Source organism: Lipotes vexillifer, unplaced genomic scaffold, assembly GCF_000442215.2.
Source record: "Lipotes vexillifer unplaced genomic scaffold, Lipotes_vexillifer_v1.1 scaffold1549, whole genome shotgun sequence".
Lineage (NCBI taxonomy): Eukaryota > Metazoa > Chordata > Mammalia > Artiodactyla > Lipotidae > Lipotes > Lipotes vexillifer.
Window position 1 is genome coordinate 897,124 of NW_006771034.1, and position 20,973 is coordinate 918,096.

General features: G+C 45.0%; 1 protein-coding gene across 3 annotated transcripts in view; it reads left to right on the forward strand.

Moving 5' to 3' along the window:
- Positions 1-4,597: 4,597 nt before the first annotated feature.
- Positions 4,598-20,973, forward strand: part of RUNX1 (RUNX family transcription factor 1) — a 244,664-nt gene continuing 228,288 nt past the window's right edge. Inside the window, exons 1-2 of one of the 3 annotated variants that reach the window (XM_007446483.1) lie at positions 4,598-4,759; positions 4,971-5,087. In XM_007446483.1, the coding sequence (XP_007446545.1) occupies positions 5,030-5,087 (58 nt within the window). In that variant the 5' untranslated portion in view covers positions 4,598-4,759; positions 4,971-5,029. The other 2 variants (XM_007446482.1, XM_007446484.1) reach the window with 2 other exon arrangements.

The following is a 20,973-nucleotide window of genomic DNA, read 5'->3' on the forward strand; positions in this document are numbered from 1 at the left end:
AGGCCCCACTACCGAAAAAAAAAAAAAAAAAAAAAAAAGTTCCTGAGGCAGGTGCTCTTTGCTCAGAATACAGCTCACTCTGCCACACAAACTGTATTGTTGACTCCGCCATTTAACCAATATGAATTCTGGCTTCTCTCACTCAGAATAATTTTAGTTTCTTCATTTCCCTTAGCTTTCCCTGCCTGGATCTCATGCTAAAATTAACCTCAAGGTTGGAGGAACTGGAAAGTTCAGTACCAACCAGAAATGTTTTCCATCTTTTGACCAAACCTCGAATACTGAACATTCTAACATTCAAGGAGGGTTTGTTGAAGTTTTCCAGCTTCACCCTCCTGGTTTCAAATGGCACCAGAAGCAGAAGAGCCAAAATGCTGTTAGGAGAAACTATTCCAAACAAGATTCTTGGCCCAAGACAGGCCTGAAAGGATCCAGATGCATCTGAAAGAAGTAACCAAACTCCTGGGTGCCTATGGAAATGGGGCCTCTAGACTCTGGAAGGTTTGGCTGTCACAAGCGGGTGCAGTGTAAGGCTGGGTCCTTTCTTCTGGACCAGAGCACGGGTGTGACAGTGGCAAGGCCATGGCTGGAAAGCAGAGGCAGGCAACCAGTGGCAAGGAAGACAGTCCATCATGGGACTCCTAAGACCACCTGCAATGTTGTGATGTGCTGGAGGAATTCTCAGGGTGAATGTGCTTCCAAACTGCAAGCTAGGTGAAAACTGAGAGTCTCGTGTCCCTGGAGGAAAAAAAAGCCTTCTGTTTACATGCATGTGGCCGTCGGCCTGGCATTGGGAGGGCACGGGAGCCTCCTACACTGTGTGCCTGTCAAGCCTCAGACTACAAACGTGACCCGAACCCAACACTTGAGCCAAGAGTGACAATCCAAGAAATCTCAATCTTGGAGGACATGAACCATGCCTCTTGGTGGTGTCTGCTGTCTAGAAATATCCAGGGCTTACAAAATTATGCCAAGGTAGCAAGGTAGAAAAGTCAGACCTTTCAGAAAGTTCCAAGGAAAAAAAGTGATCTCAAAGAATGTAGAAAATTATCATATTCTTTCTTTACCAAATTCCTACATTTTCAAGGCTTCTCTCTGAGCTACCTTTCTCAGAGTTTAATGTGTGTAGGAATGCCCTAGAAAATCTTATAAAACTACTGGATTCTGGTTCAGTGGGCCTGTGGGGGAGCCCAAGATTCTGACTCCTAACAAATTCCTGTGTAATGTTAGTAATGCTGGTCCACAGGCCACTCTTGGAGTAGAGAAGTAACTTAAAGTCTTATATTTGAAACAATGGTCATTAAACAGCTTTTTATACCCATTAGACGGCTTTCATTTGATGGGTTGGTTTCAATGCCTTTTTAAAAAAATCCTATTTTCCTATTTCCCCGTTGAGCAACACATCTTCATCTAGGGAAGGTTAAGAAATAAATGCTGAAACTCTTGCTTGACTATAAAACAAAGTCTTACATTTGAATTGTACTTTCATCCAGAGGGACTTGTGCATAAGACAGATGTGCCCCACTGGGGACGCCACCATGAGGGTCCAGGAGAGAAAACCTTTAACGTTTGGGCCTGCAGAGCTCTCCAGTTGTTTTAAAATCTAGGATTTGCCAAGAGCAGATTATATTCCTCCCATGAATCTCTGACGTCTATGTCCCAGCTTAAAAATTATCACTGAGGTTATTATTAGCATGGCATGGAAGTTTCTGGATAGCACCTCTGTTGGAACACAAAGATTTAGAAAATAATAGACATGTGTGCTGTGGAGAGATTATTTACAAGCCTTGTTCTCCTGGGATTTTAGACTATATACAGTTTGGGGGTCGGGGGGATCTTCTTTGCCTCCATTTTATGGCCAGAGAATCTTCTTAACAATAGACACGTTCAGAGACAGTGTACGGTAATCATGGAATGTAAAAGCCTAACAGAATGTCTGGATTGGATTGGACTGCACACAGAAGCCTATACATTAATTATAAGGTTACACAAATATGTAACTTCCCACCTTTGCTAGTATTTTTATAGAACCGTTAAAAATGACACCTGAGCATATTTTTCCCCCTAATAGAAGCTGTAGCCAAACTGAGCAGGGATGAAAACTGCCATCCAATTACTTTGCAAAGCCACAGTTGCTGTAGCCGCTTGGGTAAAATTCCCAAGCCAGCAGCCCAGAGTCTGAGTCACTTGAAGGAAGCAGGACAGAGGGTGTGGGGTCAGTGCACAAACTTAAAAGAATCCCGAACGGTTCTAGCTGAGATACAGTTGAGTATCCCCCTAGGCGGTTCACTGATGACACACGTGTCCTTTCGTCTTGGGCTCCTAAGGAAGAGAGAAGGCCAAGTTCACCACCAGCTGGATGAGTCTTTATTATTGTCATGACTTGGAGGATGCCCAGAAAAACTCCAACTGTGGCTTCAGCGAGCCGTCAAGTTCTGTTGTTGGTTGTCATGTCAGATAACCCGGAGAAAGGCAGCTCAGGGCCGGCGTGCAGGCCTTCAGACTCTGCCCCCTGGTGCCCCATGGAAACCCCAGCCCAGATGATTACAACAAACCTCGAGGCCACAGCAAATCCCAGCCTTACTGTGATCTTTAAACTTGACCTGTCCTACGAAGACCCCATGGGAAAGATACGTATTTGGCTCCAACTAGGCCCACAGAGGAAAGCCAAGAATTTGGGCATTTAACTGACACATCCAAACCCTCCCCTCAAGCATCTGGACATGTAAGGCTAAAATCATCTGGGGAGTTCCTAAAATGAGATATCCAAAGGAGTTAGCTGCATCACCACTCGAATTTCTAAGTCGTTATTAAGTCTCAGCCGACTCTGAAGTGACAGCTGCATGTTACGGCGTTGAGCTCCTAGGATCCTGCCAGGCAGTATTCAGTGTGGCAGAGAGAAAAGAACTTGATATGGGGTTTAACTAGCCACGACTTTATCAGGGATCCCAGAAACATACTGTTAATTATCTTCACAAAGGATTTTCATTGAGAGTTCTACGCAACACGCGTGACATTGAGGTCTTCATAAACTTCATAAGAGAAATACACACATTATTACTCTTTTAAATATTAATAAGGTGTCAACCTTTGCCAAGCTAACTTCACACAAGTCTGGGAGAAAGCAGTCTCTCGAGTTTCAATTCCTGCTTATGTCAAAACAGGAGTTAGTAAAAATCATGTCTATTCCTTTTAAAAGCCCTGCGCCATGGCCTTTGAATGTGTTATCCCTGGTGTGTGGAGACGAAATTGAAAAAGTGAAGGGAAAATCTGAGGAGTTGTCCTGATAGTACAGCCTTTACAGAGTGCCTTTGCCGGCTATCACAGACCAGCTTGGAACCCACGGTTGGCATTTTAAAACCTCTTGTCTCATAGTTTCTCTTGACCGTGTGCATTGAAACTATATACAGAGTGCCGTGGATGACGTATATGGAGCAGAGCAAAAGAAATAAAGTCATTAATGGGGAAAGGGGATGCTTATTTTGGAACTTCAGATCAATATCTGATTTGTTAGTAGGTAAAACCAATGGGCAGGAAAAATAAATAAATATGTGTGCCCAGGACGGCTGGCCCGCGTGCAGAATTAGCCTATTTTTAGCACTTCCAAGCCGGCATGTCTTCTTCCTAAGGTACAGCTATATAATACTCTTTCATCAGCCTCTTGCTCTGGAGGATCACCGCCTCTGGTTCCTCTATCTTTTGTGAGGTCTTCTTAATGCGTTCAAAGTACAGTTACAGTAGTCCTGGGCTGAGTTTTACCTAGAGGTATGAATTAGCCTACTGATTTGAATTGAAAAGGCAATACAGTGATCTTTCATGGGTGAGAACAAAAAATAAACAGTTGCCAGATAGCCACTGCTTTGACCCAAAATACAGAATCTCTCTTTTCTTTGTTTTCCTTTAGCTTCCTAAGTTACGTGTGTGTGTATGTGTGTGTAAGAGAGTACTATAATTTTATCTATTTATTGAAAAGATGTCCAGTTAGCAGGAAGAAAACCACAAACTTTTGGTTTTATTAAAATGGTCTTTTGATCACAAAATTAAAATGCTTTCCTTCTTGCAGGCTTTAAAATACCAGTAAGTTGCTAGACCCCCTTAGGGGTCAGACTCTCATCAAAACATTTCCTTTTAGTTTTTTTTTTTTCCTTTTATAGTTTCACTTAGGCCGTGATCGTCTTTACCAAGGGCTGAATTCTCCTGAGCCAATGCCCAGCATCTTAAATGATGAGGTCCACATCCTGTCTGAGCAGCAGCCCGATGCTAGGGTTGAATTACTATTGAATAAGCAGCAATGAAATCTTTATCAAAATAATCAGGAGTTCCCAAAACCACAAATAACAACAACAGGACTCAAGTTGTACTAAATCAGCAAAGACCATTGATAAAATAAGAGACTGAGTCACTTTCTTCCACAATCTCTCTCTCTCTCTCTCTCTTGCAAAGTCTACTCGGCTATTTTCTTGCACCGCCCGGGGGAGGGCAGGTGGAGGGAAGGAAGGGCATTGCTCAGAAAGTAAAAAAAAAAAAAAAAAAATTGACATCACTGAAGTCACATGATTGGCAAGAACCAATTAAGATGGGCTGTGGAAAGGGGAACAGTTAAATTTGTAATTTGGGTTGTGTGAAAACTTCTTTGGGCCTCATAAACAACCACAGAACCACAAGTTGGGTAGCCTGGCAGTGTCAGAAGTCTGAGCCCGGCATAGTGGTCAGCAAGCAGGACGAATCACACTGACTGCAAACCACAGGGTTTCGCAGAGTTCTGAACATCATCAACCCACAGCCAAGACGCCGCTTTTTTTTTTTTTTAATCTTTACCAATTTGAATATTTGTCTTCGCAAAGGTACATTTTTTTTTCATAACGCTCAGGGAGCCCCAGAGGCGTCGAGCGGGGAGAAAAGGAGCTGTAGGAAACCATGGTTGGGGGTGAGGTTAAAACAGTGACCTTTCTTGGGTTTTCGTTCTTAAGGTAAGAGAAATCATTGAATCCCCCGCCTTCAGAAGAAGGTACCTTTTCAGGAGGAAGCGATGGCTTCAGACAGCGTGTTTGAGTCATTTCCTTCATACCCACAGTGTTTCATGAGAGGTGAGTACGCTCTGGGCTTTTCATATCTACTTTTGCTCAGCTTTGCTGGTAATGAAGTGGCAGCCTGTTGTAACTTGGTGCAGAGAGAGCCCCTGCCGGTGCCCTGTCTGTTTGGTATAGGAGGAATTCAGACTCGGGCATATGATTTCAAGACTATTGGATTACTTCTTAATCAGATGGCCACTCTGCAGAAATGTTTTCATAAATACTTAGTTAAGCTGCTGAAGGGTTCAGTCGGTGGGTGAGAACTTTGTCAAGTGCAAGTAAGTTGGGCTGCTCCTGATTAAAATCCTAGAGATTAGAATGTTTGCAGGAAGCTCTCTGGGTTTTCTTCGGTTGCCCCTTGCCTGGGATGACTGTGGCTGAGTTGTTCTGCGCTGGGCATGCAGTATGCCCCACATGCCAGCCTGTCCCGGGCTTTAGTGGGCTCGTGCACGGCCAGCCAGGAGGGCCGGTGCCAGCGTAGGGCAGAGGCAGAGGTAGGCTCACAGCCCGGGCGGAAACAGCAGGGACCAAGTAGCAAGTCAGTTGTCTCCAAAAGGCAGAGAGAACGGGAGCTGGGCAGACTCGTGTAGGTTGAAAGCCCTAGGATGGGGCCATGCTGGGTTATTCCTTGCAGCCTCAGTGCAAAGAGGCAGCCGGCTTCTTTGGAGAGAGAAAGAAAGCAAAGGGTACAGAGGTTTCTCTCGCCAAGAGCAATGAAAAAGTTGCCTAAGTCAGGCGTTTGTGGCAGCTGAAGTCATTAGATTACCCGTTTCCTAATAGGAGCAGCTACTGTGGGATACCTGTCTGCATTTTTGCAACCAGCCTCTTGAAATACACAGAGCTGTGGTTGAGCTCTGAGTGTATGAGTACGTGTGTGTGCATGTGCGTTCTGTGTATCTTTGCTGGGAATATAGGGCCGCGCCTAAACCAACACAAATAATAACATGGAAATGTCACGGAGGCATTGCCGTGTGCCGGGGTAAGCACTTTGACCAGTGCCTGTGGAGTGTGGCTTGATGGTTTGGCAGAGCTGGGATGGAGTGGGATGGATGGGATGGGGAAATAATTAATTTTCTGGCTACAAACTCTCGCGCGCACCCAAATAGTATCTGTGACTCATTATTTATTCATCAAGCCAAGTGAGCCGAAGAATGCAGAGGGCTGCCAGCCACTTTGTCACAACAAATGCTATTGTGGATGTCACAGAGCTTCTATGTTTCCGGGTCTCTGAAATTTAAACACTTGACAAAGATGTGTGTGTGTGTGTGTGTGTGTGTGTGTGTGTGTGTGTGTGTGTTGGGGGACAGTAGGATTTCAGACGGAGAAGAAAGCAAGTCATTAACCGATTCAAAGCTTCAAATTAAAGGGTTTTCAAGTGCTTCTTTACTGGCAGCTGAGGACATTTTAGTGAAGTTGAATCATGCGATGCGTATGAGTCACACATCCTCGCGGCGATGGGCCGAAACGCCGGCCGCTGGTGAGAAGCTGTGGACGACTCTCGCTGCATTTCCTCTAGGCCGCTAACAAGCAAGGAAGCAATATTTGTAGAATAACAGAAAAAAAAAAAAGATCTTCCTGCTTCGACTCTGCTTTCAATACCCCCTCCAAACGATGATTGTTTCCTATTCTATCAACTCAGGAAGGCAGATTCAGGAAATTTTTCAACATTCCACTGGGTAATAGATTGGATTTCTGTGTGCAGTGCTGGCCTGCCTTCTGTCCTTCCTGGTCGGACAACAGAGATAGTGAGGGGACCCGGTGACCTGCTCAGATGCCGGGAAAGACAGGGACCTCAGCCTCTAACGCAGCCCCACAGCCTCTGTGTCCCCAGGACAGTCACCAGCCCACCCCAGGTTACGAACCGGTGGCAGTTAGCTTTCAAGGGGGCAGTATGGAGCGGACTCCAGGACCCCAAGCAAGACCTAGAAGGGCTTGTGGGAAAAGGTCTTTTCACCCCTTCCTCTCCAAAGGAACTCGGGGCCTCTCATAATCTCTAACTCAAGAATATAATATTGAGATTGAATTTCAGAGAATCAAAGTGAAATCTTGGCCATTTTCACAGCTCACTTTATCTAGGTGATTTGTCAAAAGCCAAGGGTTTACGTTGTCTGTGTTAGCTGTCCACATCACTCATCTGAGCTGGAAAGGTGGCAGAATGTCATGGCATTTGGTGCTATGTGGGTAGTGCCTCAGAGTGTGATACTAGAAGAATCGCCCTCCTCTCTAACAAAGTGTTCTCCCCAGATTCGGTACCCCTGTTTCCCCAGCCCGGCCATCAGCAGCTCCCAGCACTGTGGTCATTTCTCACTGCCTGTAATTTAGAGCGTGTGTGCCCTCCCCAGCTGCAGCTCCGAGCGAGCGGGGAAAACATTTTGTTTTGTTCCTGGGATGGTCCTTTATCAGTGCATGCAATTCTCACAGGAGGAAACCCGTAACTCATTTTTAGCAAGATACCCATGTGGAAATGGAGGGGAAAAAGAAGTGTGGCTCCCAGCAAACCATTGTTCCCTTCTGTGTGACAGGCAAGCGAGAGTCTGAGAGCCTGGCATGCAAAACAAGTGTGGTCTACCACAGAGAAGGCTGCTCTGTTTCTGTCCCACTGCACCGGCTTCTCACTGAATGTGCTCAGGCAAGAAGACGAGGTGTGGTTGAAATTCCCTTGCATGATTCCACGTGGTTCACGGCGTGAGGTCCCTGCAGGACCCAAACTTGGGTCTCCTGGAGGGGTGCCACGTGTGGGCCCTCAGAGCTGCGGTAGGCTTATAGAGGAAGAGCATCGGCACGTATGTTTTTGCAAAATGCCTCAGGTAGCCTTGTTCTTAGAAGTGGCTTAGTGGTCTATGCAAAGCCTGAATGCTAATATGCCTCCGAGTTCCTAGAACCGCAGGTAAAAATCTCGGCGGGGCTGACTCTCCGCTGTCTTCTCGAGGCATCTCTCAAAAGGAATTGCAGGATCCAAGGCTGCACGTGTGAAGCGTGCTTCTCTGTGAGCCTCGGTTTGCCACTTTTTTCAGAGAAATATTTATGAAGGCACTTCTGGCTCTGCTGAAGTTTTAAGATCACAGAAAGCCGTCGATTTAACTGGGTATCAGACACTGTGTGAAAACTGTATTAGTTTGCTAGGGCTGCCGTAACAAAGTACCATGGACTGAGTGGCTTCAGCCGCAGAAGTGGATTGTCCCATGATTCTGGAAGTCAGAAATCTCATGGCGAATCCTGGTGTAGTTTTGTTTTTTTGGAAGGTTTCAAGGTGTCAGGAGGTCGGTTTCTTCTGAGGCTTCTTTCTTTGGCTTGTAGAAGGCCATCTTCTCTGTGTCCTCAGACGGTCTTCCTTTGTATTTACCTATGTCATAACTTCCTCTTCTTACAAGGACACTAGTCATATTGCATTAGAGCACACCCGAAGGACCTCGTTTAATCTTAATTTTCTCTGTAAAAGCCCAATCTCCAAATACAGTCACCTTCTGAAGTACTAGGAGTTAGGACTTCAAGTATGAACTTGGGGAGGACACAGTTCAGTCCTTAACAGTGTGTGTTAGCAGATCTGATTCCCTCTGACCCACCAGGAACCTGTACTTTTCCTAAGTGCCCTCCTGGATATGGAAGAATCAGACCCCAGCTCCCCCATGTGAGATGCAGCTTTGCATTCTGAAACCACCCACACATTTTGAAACTGAGGGGGAAATAAAGGTGTTAAAATCTAGCTAAACTCACAATCATAGCCTTTGCCATTTAGTTCCTTTGCATGCTAAGAAACCTTTGAAAATGACAAGGTGATTTTGAAATGTTTAAGCTTTAAAAGAGCAAAAATCAGTCCCCCCAAAGACACCACCTCCTTAGCTCTGCCTCTTCCCCAGGGATCATCCCTGTAATTCCAAACCCTCCCAGGACACACTCCCCCCTTGGGGGTAGGGGACAGGCCACAGGAGGCCCCGCACCTGCCCACACTCCAAGGGCAGGCACAGTGAGCCACCAGGAACAGAAGTAACTTCAGAAGGAGCAGCTGAGCCAGAATCTAACCAGCAAGAAGATTTGAAGAGCTTTTGGAAGCAAATTCATAGCCAGGAGATTTCTCTCTTCTCTTGAAATAGATCTGAAATGTGTACTCTGAAAAGATCTGCCCCTTTACTGAGAAAGAAAGTGATGCTGTGGCAGAGGGAGGCTCCAGGGCCACTGCACGTGCAGAATCTAATAGGGAAACGCCTGCGGGTATCGGTCTAGAGGACAGAGCCCAAGAGTTTGTAAAAGCAGCCAGGACCAGAAAGAGAAGGCGCAGGGGCTGAATGAGGGGCAGGCACAGACTTAGGACAGTGATGCCCTTTTCTACCTTTTCCATTTTTCTGGCTTTTCCCAAATAGCAGTTTCTCTCTTGAGCTTTGGTTTCCTCGTGTATAAAGCGAGGGTGGTAGTAGGACCTATCGTTAAAGTACCTGCGTGGACGGAACTAAGCAACCAGTGTGAAGTGCTCAGCACAGTCATAAAAATAATAGGCAGTTAATGTCAGCCATGGCTACTAATGTTCAGTTTCCTAAGATGACGCTCAGTCAAAGCTGTCTACTCTCAGAAAGGAGAGGCCATGAGGCCATGGGGGGACCCCGGGAGAGGCTCCCTGGAGACAGAGTCCCAGGGGTTGGGGATGAGATGGTGTGGAAGGTCGGAACCAAGAAGGGAGGGAAGGGGGCTCTAGGTGAGGGTCCACCCAGGGCAGAGGTGGGGCGGCAGGACCACAGTGGGGTGTGGGGAGTCCACCTCTGCAACACCATGTTACCCTTGTTCTACTTGTAAGTAACCAAGAAGAGGACAGAGGAAGAGCAAGGATTCTTTTCGTAACTCCACGGGCTTAGCTTTTCAATATTGAGGCTAATTGAGGCGTGTTGTTTTGGAATCTTGACAGAAGTTTCTCCTCCTTGAGGTCCTGGTCTCGCTTTATTCTCCTGAAGGCCCCTCTTAATGAAAAAGCCATTTCACCCGGTGACCCTCTGCAGGTTACTGGCTCCATGCTTCTGGTGACACTTCTGACCATGCATTTGTCAAAGCCCAGCAGCGAAGGCACCTCGGGTGCTTATCATGTTGGGGGCAGGAGTGGAGGCTGCACAGGAAACTCAAGCGAATTTTCAGTTTCTCAGGTAACTTCCTAGTGACCTAGATGAGTCATTAGACATCTCTGTGTCTCTGTCTCGTTTGAGTTCTGCAAAAGGGGCTAATAATGTTCTAGACAAGCTTGCCTCCGAATGACAGAGTTCCTGTTGGAAATCTTTAAACGTGTCAGAAAGAGGTACCATAAAATGCATCACAAATTTTCTTAGTTTAACAACACGAGGCGACTATTTTTTGTTAATTATTTTATTTTCTGGTGGGAAACAGCTATCCTACCATTTCACATGTGGCAAGCATTGTCCTATATTCTCTCAAAAAAAATTGTTTTTTCCAACCCCCATTCTTCAGAGAACTCTCCAGAAGCTGCTCTGGTGCCTGAAACAGACCTTAAAACTTGCAAAACACTTTTTTCTGAAACTCTTGTTCCTTGAGCTCCCCTGTCCCTTCTCCTTGGGGCCGCCAATGCCCTGCCTCAGCCTCTTTGCTGAGTAAAATAAGCCTCAAGTGATGTGTCTTTCTTGGCCTGCTTTCACCTCCGCCCCCATAAGATGATGCCCCAGAGTGGTAGAAAGGGAGCATTTCTTTTAAGAGCTTTGCAGGCTGTGAACATAATCAGGGGGTGCATTCAGAGAGCTATGGGTGATTCTTGAACATGAAATGGAGTTTAAAGCCTCACGTAACTTTTGACCTACTGGACGAGTAAGATGGACACTCCCCTGGATCACACAGACTTCCCTTTTCATCGGAGAGACATCCCCTCATCCTCTCTTAGTTTCCTGAATCTCTCGCTCCCTAATCTCTCTCCCCCATCCTTCCCCCCTCTACTCTCCTGATAACACTGAACAATGCCAGAGAAGGGAAAGAAGGAACTCAGGTGGAAAAGTAAACCATGAATCCAAAAGCCGACTGAAGTGCTGCATTTTCTAAGCGTAAAGCTCTTGCTAGGATTTACCAGTGAGAACTATGTTTGGCTGCACAGTACAGGAAACTTGGCTACGGTAGCTCAAGCAGCCAGGCATGGATAGGGAGTAAGTGGTCCAGGGCTGATACGGTGGGATGCTCCTGTGTTCTGGTTCCACCGTGAGATGACTGCATCTCAGACCTGTCCAGGCAGGAAGGAGATGAGGGGCTTCAAACCCTTCTCCTTGTGAAGCTCCATCTTTTTACTCAGGGAAGGAAGCCCCTCTCTGCCAAGTCCCCCTTATGTATCTCATAGGCCAGAACAATGTCACAGGGTCTCTAGGGGGAAGGAGCCTAGGACAGTGGACTTGTGGCCTGTCAGACTGCTCCCAGGCAGATATCCTGCTTTTTCCAGGTGACATCTCACCTCCTATGTTTTCCATGTGGACAACGCTTTGAAAATACATGCAGAGAAACTCCAAGTTCCTCCTTCAGTCCTTCTTGGAAGTTGCAGGTGGATGCTGGGGGTGGGGGAGAGGGTGATATTTATCCTTTTTTTTTCTTTCTTTCTTTTTTCTTTTTTTTTTTCTTTATGGAAGAAAATGAAGGTGCCTTCAAGCAAAGGTCTTTTTTTTTTTTTGGAAGTGTAATTGATTTACAATGTTGTGTTAGTTTCAGGTATACAACAAAGTGACTCAGTTATATATATACATACTATATATATATATATATATATATATATATATATATATGATATATAGAGAATATATATATCCTTTTTCAGATTCTTTTCCATTATAGTTTATTACAAGGTATTGAATATAGTTCCCTGTGCTATACAGTAGGTCCTTGTTGTTTATCTGTTTTATATATAGTAGTGTGAATCTGTTCATCCCAAGCTCCTAATTTATCCCTCCCCCCACCCCTTTTATTCTTGACTTACTGAAAGCAAAACAGGCAGGAGATGGGAGGGGGCGGAGCAGGGAGCTGGTTAAAGGGGAGCCAGGGTTACACCTATTTTCAGGGTCAAAACCCAGAAGCACACTTGACTCCCACAGTGTTAGGAAAGAAAAACAGCCAGCCTTGTATGGACGGGAGTGTGGCTTGTATATGAACCAGCACACCGGGCCCCGGGATTGATGTATCTATTAGGATACATCAATACTAACTATAAATAGTTTCCTTTTTTCTCTTCCTCACTCTTTTGAATTCTCAAAACCCCACAGCCCACGCTCTACATCTTTTTATTAATTTATTTATTTTTTTGCGGTACACGGCCTCTCACTGTTGTGGCCTCTCCTGTTGCGGAGCACAGGCTCCAGATGTGCAGGCTCAGCGGCCATGGCTCACGGGCCCAGCCGCTCCGCGGCATGTGGGATCTTCCTGGACCGGGGCACGAACCTGTGTCCCCTGCATCGGCACTCTCAACCACTGAGCCACCAGGGAAGCCCTACATCTTTTTTTAAGAGAATTCTTTCCTACAGAATTTCTTGAGGGAAATTTTCTTTTAAGTCGCCCTCCTTAAATTTACCTAAAGATGTTTTTACCTTTGATTGAAATACGACGACAAGATAATATCCCTCTATCTGGGAGATAGAACACATTCATACCTTGTATTTCCGCAAGTTACAGATTATTTTTGCTTCATAATTACTGGCCTGTCTACTTCCTGAGTCTGGATGCAAATCTACCTCCCTACAAGTCAATGCTTTAAGAAAAAAAAAAAAAAAAAAAAAGCCTTTATTCAGTTTTTCCCTGAAATAAGAAATAGTGTAAAGCTTTCGTTTTGCTTTGCTGCAAGATTAGTATTCCTTGAGGATCACTGCTTTCGTGGACAACACTGCCCTACCAGCCCGTGGTCCTTCTGTGTCTATTTTCAGATGGACTTCTTTTTAAACAGTGGGCTCCCCCAGACATTTTAGGGACCCCCAAGGTAAAATGTCACCCAAAATGGAAATCGCAGTCGGCTAGTTGGGCTTGTTCAATGGCTCTGCTGATTTCAAGTCTGATGCTTTTTTGTGTGAACTTGCAGCCTGTGCTAAACTGATGCAAAGTTAACAACTCAACTTAAGTCTTGAAACCATGTCCATTGGGAGAAATATGTGACTCCAACATTTTGCAAAACTCCTGCTTACCTTCCCTGCCAACCATCTGGCTTTTACTCCTGGTCTTTTGGATGTCCTCTGTGAAGATTAGGACTCCTAAAATAAACCTTTTCTGATCTCTGATAGGGAACAAAATTATAAGATATGAGCAATAAATCAAATGTATCCTGGGACCTCAAAGCAAGCCTCTGTCTCCTCTTCTTGAGAGCTATATTGGTCCTGATGAGCACTTAAGTTTTTCTGAAAATGTGTAGGAATTCAGATTTTTTTCATTAGTAGTAGATCCTGAAGACCGATCTAGAAAATATTGCAGTAGTCAGGTTGCTGAATAGGGATATGTTAAAAAGAGCAAACAAAAGTCAGAACCCTGGGATTAACAGATACACACTACTGTATATAAAATAGATAAACAACAAGGACCTACTGCATAGCACAGGGAACTATATTCAATATCTTGTAATAGCCTATAATTGAAAATAATCTGGAAAAGAATGCCTATATAGATATACATGCAAAATGGAATCCCTTTGCGTTACACCTGAAACTAACACAACATTGTAAATCAACTATAATTCAGGAAAAATAAAGTCAGAACCCTGGGATTAACAGATACACACTACTGTATATAAAATAGATAAACAACAAGGACCTACTGCATAGCACAGGGAACTATATTCAATATCTTGTAATAACCTATAATTGAAAATAATCTGGAAAAGAATGCCTATATAGATATACATGCAAAATGGAATCACTTTGCTGTACACCTGAAACTAACACAACATTGTAAATCAACTATAATTCAGGAAAAATAAAGTCAGAACCCTGAGCATACTGCATGCTGTTTGGTGGTCATAGGCTGTTGTGGGTCAGTTTTTTAAGGGAGGCTAAGCAGAAAATCTTTAAGGGAGGTCATCAGAAAATCTCTCATTGCCCAGGGGAGGAATAATTTCCATTTTCTACACACAAAATATCTTGACATGTATAGGCTTTGATGTTTATCTCTTATTACAACTTCAAAACGTGCAAAAGAGAATGTAGACTAAAATACATAAGTTAGGGCACCATTTTTCCAGGAGCAGTTTCAATGCCAACCACAGTTTGCTGCTTTATTACACAGCTTCTGTTTGCACTTTGAACTACGTGCATGAGGCCCCTCATTCCACACCATCTGCAGGCTGCATCTGTGCAGCCCTATCCACCTTGCTAACAGTCACAGCTGAACTTGACATTAACCCACTTTGAAAGTGTACAGTTTGTAAACCCTGAAACTGCATATAAATATATATACATGCAAGGGTCTGGAGGAATTAGGAGGAAGGGGAAGAATAGCCACATCTTTTATGAGTTTGCTCTCTTGTCTCTGCCCTTTGCAATCCGGCCTGAGCAACACGGAACCATTGGGCAAAAATGAAATGATCTAGGCATTGATGGGTATGAACAGAAACTCACACTGCTGTTTTATTATTATCGACTCTGCCATTCATAAAGATCAGAATGACTGTGACTCTCAAAGTCCGAGAGGAGAGGAACAATCATTGAACAACCTTAAACAAATATTAGGACAGCGAAGCGGGTGGTGTCGTATAAAGAAGTACAAATGCCAACAATGGAAATTCTGTTCAACTGCCAATCATCACTTCATGTTAAAAAAAAAAAAAAAAAGCTACACCTCCTACATGCTTCCCTCTAGATTGTATTCAAAACAAAGAAATAATTGTATCCTAGAGGTGGATGAATCTGTTTAAATAACAAATGAACTACAAGGCATATAAACTATGTGACATTGTCCTGTGTGATACTTTCTAAGTTATGTGTGTGTGTTCTCTATATCCAACTCTATATAGTCTCAGTTGGCATCTGAAACTATATAACTGTATATAACTATATATATATATAGTAATATTTAGTTATATATATATATATATATATATATATAGTTATATATATGTGGCTGGAATCATCTGAGACATCTGTCTGGCCTAGGGCACCCCAGACAATTCCTTGTCCGAGGCCCCACCAATTGTCATGCTTCCCTCTAGATTGTATTCAAAACAAAGAAATAATTGTATCCTAGAGGTGGATGAATCTGTTTAAATAACAAATGAACTACAAGGCATATAAACTATGTGACATTGTCCTGTGTGATACTTTCTAAGTTATGTGTGTGTGTTCTCTATATCCAACTCTATATAGTCTCAGTTGGCATCTGAAACTATATAACTGTATATAACTATATATATATATAGTAATATTTAGTTATATATATATATATATATATATATATATAGTTATATATATGTGGCTGGAATCATCTGAGACATCTGTCTGCCTTAGGGCACCACAGACATTTCCTTGTCCGAGGTCCCACCACTGGTCAGTACCTGAGTCAGAACCAGAAAATCGGTCAGCTCTCCTTCTGACCCTAGAGTTTTGCAGACACTGGACTTGGCAGACTGATTCCACTTGGGGGTCTAAATAATCAGCAGACACCTCTCCTAATCATGCTCCATTCCTTTGCCTTAGTCAGACACCACAGCTCTTGACAGGCCAAGTCCCTTTCTCTGTGTGGAAACATCAGGTAGACAATTTATGCGGAGCCCACAGCCCAGAAGAACCGCTGTAGGTACGTGTCAGGAACGGAACAGCCTCACTGGTGCAAGCTGGATGCTCTTTCCTGCCCTGTGGTTTGGGTGTCCTCTCTTACCCGGAAACCCAGCGCTGCCTTAGCAAATCACCCACCACGTGCCCACCGTCCCCCTTAGGCAAGTGTACAGTTAACCAGGTTGGTTTTGATGAGAATCTCTCATGAAATCTGAATGACCAGCAGAAGAGCAAGCAAGCGTGTTCACACAGAGGGTGCAGAGACCAGCTCTCAAAGGAACCCCTGGGAAGTGTGCAATTGCTGTCTTCAGCCCAAATTTGAACACAGCTACAATTCCCATTAGGGATATCTATCTTCACAGCACTATGGATTCAAAGCTCTTATACTCAGAAGTGGCCTCCCTCAAGAGAGATAAAGCCCTCTCTCTGTCTCTCTGTCTCTGTCACACACACACACAAGCCGGTGTTCAATTCTCATGCCTTAGAGATTCCACTGGCATCTCTTCCCCTGATGTACTCAGCGAAGCGAAGCGGCTTCCAAGTGGACCAGGAACTGCTGAGCAGTAAGACAGTCATTTCCAAACTCTTCTGATCACACCAAATATAAGTAGCATGCTCCCAAACCTACGCACATTTATTTATCTAGAAATTACATGCCTGCACTACTGTACTCATATAATTATAGTATGTGCAGTATACAACACATCCCCCAAATAGAAATTAAAAAAAGATAAAAACTAAAAAGGCAAGTTGTGATTTTTTTCCTCCCCCCCTCCCCACATGAATACCTCAGTTTGAATCAGGACGTCCCCAAATACTTGTACTTTTCGTGTCTTGCTCGCTGGGACTCAGCTTGTACCAGCAGCTTTGAGTCCTTCAGCTGAAGTTCCAATCAATGTATTTTGGGTGTTTTTCGTTTGGTTTGTTTTTCTATTGGAGTATAGCTGATTTACAATGTTGTGTTAATTTCTGCTGTACAGCAAAGTGATTCAGTTATATATGTATATATATATATATATTCTTTTTTTATATTCTTTTCCATTATGGTTTATCATAGGATACTAAATATAGTTCCCTGTGCTATACAGTAGGACCTTGTTGTTTATCCCTTCCATATATAATAGCTTTTATATAACCTTAACCTCCCACTCCATCCCTCCGCCATCCCCCCATAGGTGTTGAAGGATCAACTCCACTCCAGAAGGGACCATGTGTTCTTGAGCCCCAGCCTTGCTCTATGAGCTGTCATTGACGGGGAGGCCACGAGAAGGACAGGCTTGACCACCGAGTGGGTTGGGGAGAAGGGAGCCCAGTGCTTTGGGGCCGGGAGGTTCTTTTCTACCCCATCACCAGCACTGACCGCCTGTGTGAACTTCACTTGCTTCCCCAATCTTGCAGAGCCTGGGTTTCTCACCTGTGAAGTGGGTGCAATGATCCCTGCTTTGTATGGTTGTCAAAAGGGTTTGAGATAATATATACGAAGCAATGGACACAGAGAGGAAGTCAGTAAGTAAAGGTAACTCTGGAAAATGCCACTGAAGGTGTACAGAATGGAGGTGGGGCAGGAAAGGAACCTGTGCTAAGCCTAGAACATAGCCCTGTAGCTGTGCCAGGAACCAGCATGTAGCAAGATGAAGACCTGGGTCTCTTCCTCTCACCATGCAGCAGTGCACAAACAGTCTTAGCGCTCCTTGGCAGACGCTGAGCTTACAAATATTAAAGAGGACCATAGAAACAGGTAGTGTTTATTGAGCATATACTATGTGCCAGCACTGGCATGGCACCAAGCTTTTCCTTGTGTTACCTCGTTATATCCTTCACACAAACCTGTGAGTAGGTACCCTCATTACTAATCCTGTTTTATTCAGGGGAGCATGGCATGAACAGGTTAGGTAACCTGCCTGAGGTTAAGCTGCTGGTAAATGAGGGGTTTGCTCTGCAGAGCCCAGGGTCTGCCTGCAGGGAGGAGGGTGGATGTTACCATTCTGTCAGTTTGACACAAAAGAGAGCTGAGCTTTGTGGAGTTAGAGACTGGCCAAGGGCCCTGGACAGCAAGTGACACTATAGGGGGGGGGTGCTGAACCTCAGGTGGCCTCAAGCTGAGGCCACTGTCCACTGTCAAGTTCACCGTCCTGGACTGCTCGCATGATTCTAGATGCATTCGGTGGCTTTAGGTCCCCAACGTCAGAGTCAATGGCTCCCCTGACCACTAGTTTCATCCTCATGTCCCCTCCCCATCAGAGCAGCCCAAGGGAGACATCCTGGTGGTTCCAGGGTTGTCCACAAGGGATGCTTCTCTAAGCCAGCAGGGCTCAAAGAAGTGTACATCGGAATCACCTGTTCCCAAGATGATGGTGAGATGCTGGTTGGCAGTGAGGGTGGAGGGAGACCATGACTAAGCCTATCTTCCTACCAGCTGGTTGCCAGTTTATCAATCTGGCAGTCCATCTGGGATAAGACTAGTTTGATTCAGCGAGGCACTTCCCCAAAAATCCTTTAGGAGGCACTCACTCTCAGGGTCATGTAAGGCTCACCCTGCTCTCACATGACTTGGAGAGACATTTTGTGCCCGAGATGACTCTCTTGCCCCATCCTGGTCCATGTCCTGGGACCCAGGTACAGAAGAACCCATGGAATGATCCCTCCCCCACCAAAATCAGGGGCCTCATACAGGAGTCCATCCTTCAGGACGCCGGGGAGCCCCTGGGAGCCAGCCTGTCAGGACCTTGACCTCTGCCAGGGTTTTCAGCAAGGTTCCCAGCAAACACCCACATCCAGTTATTCCCATGGTTGGGATAAAAATTCCACCTGGAAGCAGTTGATAGTAAAAGTGGCCTCACGCCCTCCTGTCAACAGAACTCTCCACATCACAAAGTCCTCAGTTGTAAAGCCAGAGACCCACCCACTGATGGGCCTTTGGGAATCATCTCTCCATCCTTCTGCAGAAACATCTGCAATTTCAAAAGTCCACGTCACCAGCCCTCTGACATCATTACAAATCCTTTTCTCAAGTAGGTGGGTTTGAGGTTTTCTTTTTTTCTCTCTAACCTTATTTGTACAAAAGGCATTTCTCATCTGGTTATTCTCCAGCGAGTGACCACAGAGTCTCAGAAAGTTCCTTCCCTTTCTCCTCGGGCTCCACGTGGCAAAGGACGGAATAATTAATTACATGCCCGCCCGCCCCACCCCCCCGCAACAAAGCCAGGTCCCAGCCAGCCCAGTGAGAGTCCCCTGCTCTCCTAGAAACAGGGAGACCCACCAGCCTCTAATTGTTGTTATGCAAACGTCTCAATGGGAACAAATTAAAAGGCACTTGTGCTAATTATTCTTCGAGATAAAACTAATAATAAACTAAGAAAGCTCCTTTGGAAAGGCAACCTTGTGTGAGACTTGCTTTCCTTGTACAAAGTATGCAGGGAAAAAAAAGTCCGTGGTATAAACTGAATGTTATAGTTGGGGAATTCTTGTGACTCAGAAAACACCCTTGCTGTGCTTATTTAGCACCCTCTGCATACACCCCAGGGCCTGGTCTGTCCCAGCCCCACTTCCCTCCTTCCCTCTTCCATCTTTCCTCCGTGAGTTCCACTTGACCTTTACTCAGGCTTTGGTTCCTTCTGAGGAGTCCTGGCCCCAAGTCCAAGCTGACCTGCCCACAGTGCCCTCCCACCATTTTGTGGGACACATTTCACCCCCAACAGGGACAAGTCAGTTTAGAATCCAACAGGTCATTTACACAGATGTAGTTGGAGTTGTTTCTAAACAGCCTCCTCTCGCTAGTCTGCTTTTCTGTAAAGATCACACAGTCTGAATGAGTAAAAAAACAGAGAGGGACCTTGACCCCGCGGCCTCACGTGAGCCTGGACAACCCTTGCAGCCTGGGCCAGGCCATGGGTTCTGGAAAAGCCCACACCAAGGGAGATAGAGAGGGAGCCCCCTCCCCCAGTTACATCCTGCCTCCTTTGCACTCTTGCTGGGAAAGATTCTGGTCTTCACATTAGATAATTAAGTTACATTGTTGCTTATCAATAATGACAAGTACAACTAACATTCTCCAAGTGCTTACAATGTGTCAGGCACATCCCCTCCAACATCCCTTTTAATCAAAAACCCTGTGAGATAAATACAGCTCTTAATCCCCAGTTGATTAATAAAAAAAGGAATATAAAATATTCTGTAATATTCTGTAATATATAAAATATTCTGTAATAACCTATATGTGAAAAGGATCTGAAAAAGAAAGGATATATACATGTAACTGAATCACTTTGCTGTACACCTGAAATTAACACAATATTGTAAGTCAACTATACTCTAATATAAAATAAAAATTAAGTAAAAAAATAAATAAAACTCATAAAATAAAATAAAAATAATACAATCTTGAATAAAAAATAGATTAAAATGTTTAAAAATAAAATAAGTAAAATAGACTAAAAGCCACCCAGGCCATACAGCTTGTAGGAGGCTGAGCCCATGGGATGCATGTATTCTCTTTGCCTTACCCAACTCCCATCCTATGGGCAGACTGCCTCCCCACTCTGGGCCTCACTTTTCTCATATGTACAGAGTGACAATGACGATGATGCCACCTTATAGACTGTCATGAGGCCTGAGTTAGGAGCACCAGAGGGCTGCCTGACACACGGGACACTTCGAGTTAATTCTACCAATTGTAAAGCACTTTTCCTTTCCACCTGATTTGCCTTTTTTTTTTTTTGCAGTACACAGGCCTCTCACTGCTGTGGCCTCTCCCGCTGCGGTGCACAGGCTCCGGACGCGCAGGCTCAGCGGCCATGGCTCACGGGTCCAGCCACTCCGTGGCATGTGGGATCTTCCCGGACCGGGGCACGAACCCGTGTCCCCTGCATCGGCAGGCAGACTCTCAACCACTGTGCCACCAGGGAAGCCCCCGATTTGGCTTTTTTTCATTAGACACTGTTCTGCTTGATTTTCCTGTTTTCCTCTTTACACACTGTGGCAACCCAAATCCCAAAAGTGAACCCTGATCCTGTCATTCATGTGACAGCACGTGGGCATCTAATGCCTCCGTGCTGCTGGCAGTGAATGGCTGATGTACGGGGCGAGGGGTGGAGTGTGACAGAAGGAGCCTTGGGTTGATTCGGGGTCTCCACTGGGGTTATGTGCACCCTTGCACCCTGGTCTTCTACTCCCTGTAAAACTAGGAAGCAGGTGCC